A 4296-nucleotide genomic window follows, 5' to 3' on the forward strand; every position below is an offset into this window, starting at 1 on the left:
GTGTGTGTGTGTGTGTGTGTGGTGTGTGTGTGTGTGTGTGTGTGTGCCCACTGTTCTCGTGGCTGACGGCCGCCGTGCACAGGAACTGCGGCGTCACGGTGCGGTACACCTTCAGGAAGTTGCTCCAGTCGATGGGGCGGCCGTCGGCGAGGCTCAGCCACTCGCCCGTCGTCAGGTTGCCGCGGACGCCGATCCAGAACAGGTGTGTCCACATGTCAGAGCAGCGCGTCTTGTCCAGTAGGCCATGTTCTCCTCGGCGCTCCGCGGCAGGATCAGGCCGCCCTTGATGATTCTGCACCACTTGTGGGCGTTGTAAAAGTTCATCTTCTCCGAGAAGAAGATGGAGAAGCCGGGCACGAAGTTCCCGCAGATCTCGTCGAGCGTCACGTTGTACTCGCTCAGGAAGCCCTTCCTCCGTAGCCTGCCGTTCGTCAGGTCCTCAGGAGCGGCCGTTAGAGGGCAAGCTCCACGGGCTGAGGGCCGCGTCGTGTATCCTGTAGTCGGCGATCGCTCCGTCGAGTCTCGAGGACGATGAAGCCGCCGCCTTCACCTGCAGCCTCCGCCCGGCCGCCGGGTGGGTCGAGCTCACGGTCAGCCGCATCTCGGCCGACGGCGGACCCGGGAGGAGGCGGCAGAGCGAATCAAGGCAGAGACAGACCGACGACACGCATTCTAAGACAGACATATGGACTGAAAGAATAAACAACAGAGGCATGGGATTTAAATAACAGGGGCATGGGATTTAAACAACAGAGGCATGGGATTTAAACAACAGAGGCATGGGATTTAAACAACAGAGGCATGGGATTTATGGTTTTGGCATAAGAGTCATCAGCTAGCTAGTGTGCGATTGATTTATTTTTAATCTTAAAACACATTTTGAAAAAAAAAAGTAAAATAGTCTTTACAACCATTGCTATAATCCGAACACCATTATTACAACAAAGTATGACTCTACGATTAACCCACAGGCATCGGTGCAAGCGTTGTTAGTTAGCACCAATACTGTTACTGTATCTGACATTATGATCATTATGTTTTTAACAGTACCAACTATAGAAAATACAAAGAGGGTTTCCGAATATCATGGAAAATGATAAACAGATGAAATAAAAAGACTAAGAATTGACTCTTGGAGACTGAGCTTTACGAAGGATAAACTAAAAATCAAATTGGACAGCTCGTCTATGCAAATGTCTTTTCATTTTTTCTTTTTTCTTTGCCTAATCAGCTAATCTCTGCCATCCTCTTCTTTTCTTACTAACCAAGCCAACAATTAGACTTCCTTTTTGCCATTTATCCATAAATCGTATTACTTTCTTGCTTATCAACCCTATTTCTTTCTTCCTGGCTTGTCAGACCAACCAATCTTCCTCCCTCTTCCTCTTCTCTGCAGAAACCACTCCGTCCTCGTCCTCCTATCTACCTCTTCTCTCCAACCACCTCCCCATCCATCTTCCTCTCTTTCTAACCAACAATCCTCCTCTCTATTCCTCCTCTCCACCTCCCATACACCCTCCTCCATCCTCCTCCTCCTCTCTCCCTCACCAACCATCTTCCTCCATCCTCCTCCTCCTCTCTCCCTCACCAACCATCTTCCTCCATCCTCCTCCCCCTCTCTCCCTCACCAAACCAGTCAAGTCGTTAATGGTAATGGCAAAAAGCTGACATCTTGTCTTATTTTAAACAAAAGTATTCCTCTCTTTTTTAAACTCAGAGAGGCCATTTGCCAGGAAAATACTATTAAACGATAAAGTCTGATATTCATTAATTATCAAATTAAACAATCAGCGCTCAGTCACTCATTAGATCGCACTAAGGCAAGTCCTTCCTCGTCGTTGGATGGCCACCTTGCGCGGTGACGAGGCTCGCGAGGGTCGATGATGCTGTTGGCTGCACCGAGTACGTTCAGCGATGTCGGGGAGGCAACGACTGAGGCTCCAGACGAAGCACCATCCAGACCCCGCCAGCACTGGGCCAGCGCGGTGGGGTGGGGCCCAAACGCCCCAAACATGAAACCAAGAACAAACAAACACACGGCCGTTCCTGTTGGGTCAGCGGAATTAAATCAAGGCCCAACCGCATTGCCTGTGGGTAGGGGCGATGTGCAGAAAATGCGACTAACCCAAACCAAGCAACCTAAAACTAAAGCCAAAGCCACCGAGCTCCACATAATTACGTACAACGTTAGAACTTTGTCCGAGGACTACCACCTTGAATACCTCGAGAACAAAATAAGCAAGATAAAATGGGATGTGATCGGCATAAGCGAAATGCGAAGGCCAGGCGAAAACGCGACCCAACTTCCGAACCAACATATTTTATTCCACAAAGGAAACGACAAGAAACAAGGAGGCGTAGGATTCCTGATTCACAAGAAACTAAAAGGCAACATCACTGAGTTTCACGCGACGTCGGACAGAGTTGCTTCAGTCACAATTAAGATCTCAAAACGGTACGACATTAAAATCATACAGGCCTATGCTCCAACATCACTATCATCACAGGATGCTCTTGACGAATTCTACGACGATTTACGAACCGCACTACACCGCAAGAAAGCACACTTTAACATCATAAAGGGCGACTTTGGAGATGAGGACTGCGTTGGCCCCTTCGGATACGGCACCAGAAAGGAACGTGGCGACGATCTTGTGAATTTCGCGACAACCAACAACTTCAAAATCACAAACACGTTCTACAAAAAGAAACAGAACCGAAGATGGACTTGGCGTAACTACGAGTTTCAAAACAGTTCGAGAAAGATTTCCAAATAGACCTCAAAAATCGTTTTGCCGTTCTGGAAGAGCTTGAAGAAGAAAACAACAACAATGAGGTAAATGTCAACGACTTAAACAACAACATCAAACCAATGATCGCTGCCGGAAAAAAACCCCTGGAAAACCACTTCCAAAAGAACCGACAAGTTCTCAAATGAAACAAAGAATCTCACGGAGAAAAGAAGAAATCTCACAGTACCAACAAATGCAAGAGAAAAAATCGAACGAGCAGAAATCAACAAACTCATCAGAAAAAAAGCAACGAGAAGATCTGAGAAAATTTCGCACGGCGACTGCCCTTGAAGTCATCCGACAAGGGAAAGGTTTCAAAACGGCGAAAAGAAAACTGAACAAAGGTAGGCTCCAACTAACAGGCGTACGTGCAGAAGACGGCACCCTTACAACAGATCGTGAACGGGTTGTGTCCAGAGCACAAGAGTTCTACGAAAAGCTGTACTCACCAACACGCCCAGAGCCTCCACCACCACCACCAACAGAACAAAAACCAGCCCCCGAAGAACCTGAGATACAACAGAGGTTTCACGAATTCCCTGATATCGAAGACTGGGAGGTAAAACTAGCAGTTAAACAATCCCAAAAAGGAAAGGCACCAGGGCCGGACAACATCACCATCGATCTGATCGAAGCGGCCGGAGACGTAGTCTGTGACAAACTCGCTACCTTATTCAATGAGTGCCTCCGACAAAGCACAATTCCAGATGAGTGGAACGAGGCGATCATCGTTCTATTGCACAAGAAAGGAGATCAAACCAACATTTCAAACTACGGGCCAATCAGCTTGCTCAAGCTGTTCACCAAAATCATCACAAACAGAATTACAAGAACGTTAGACGAAAATCAACCACGAGAACAGGCTGGCTTCAGAATAGGTTTTTCAACCATTGACCATCTTCAATCCGTAAATCAGCTGATCGAAAAGTGCAGGATACGCTAGTCATCGGGCTTGTTGACTGCAACAAGGCTTTTGATTCTGTGGAGATCCCAGATCTAATCGACGCATTGGAGAAACAGGGAGTCGACCCAGTCTACATCAACATCCTCAAACACATCCACAAAAACGCCAAATCGTTCATCAGACTCCATAAAGACTCAAAACCCATCCACCTGGGCAGAGGAGTAAGACAAGGTGATACGAGCTCACCCAAGTTATTCACAGCCTGCTTGGAGAAGATCTTCCGCGAGCTGCCCTGGGAAAACAAAGGACTAGAAATCGACGGTGAGCGTTTAAACCACCTACGCTTTGCCGACGACATCATAGTTTTCACAAACACCGTAGCAGAGCTTCAACAGATGCTGGAAGAGTTGAACAGAGAAAGTTTGAAGGTCGGCTTGAGCATGAATCTTAAGAAGACGAAAGTCATGTTAAATGAACAAGTCGAAATCGACGACGAAGACCAACAGATCCAAGTCGACAACAACACAATCGAAGTTGTGGACCATTACATCTATCTTGGCCAACACATTTCATTACAGAACGCGTCCAAAGAACACGAGA

General features: G+C 47.3%; 1 protein-coding gene across 1 annotated transcript; it reads left to right on the forward strand.

The window, feature by feature from the left end:
• The first annotated feature begins 2114 nt into the window (after nucleotides 1-2114).
• LOC119598490 (craniofacial development protein 2-like) lies at nucleotides 2115-2777 on the forward strand. The gene has a single exon (XM_037948118.1). The coding sequence runs from the start codon at nucleotides 2115-2117 to the stop codon at nucleotides 2775-2777; it is 663 nt and encodes a 220-aa protein (XP_037804046.1).
• The last annotated feature ends 1519 nt before the right edge of the window (nucleotides 2778-4296 follow it).

The sequence above is a fragment of the Penaeus monodon genome, chromosome 41 (assembly GCF_015228065.2).
Source record: "Penaeus monodon isolate SGIC_2016 chromosome 41, NSTDA_Pmon_1, whole genome shotgun sequence".
NCBI lineage: Eukaryota > Metazoa > Arthropoda > Malacostraca > Decapoda > Penaeidae > Penaeus > Penaeus monodon.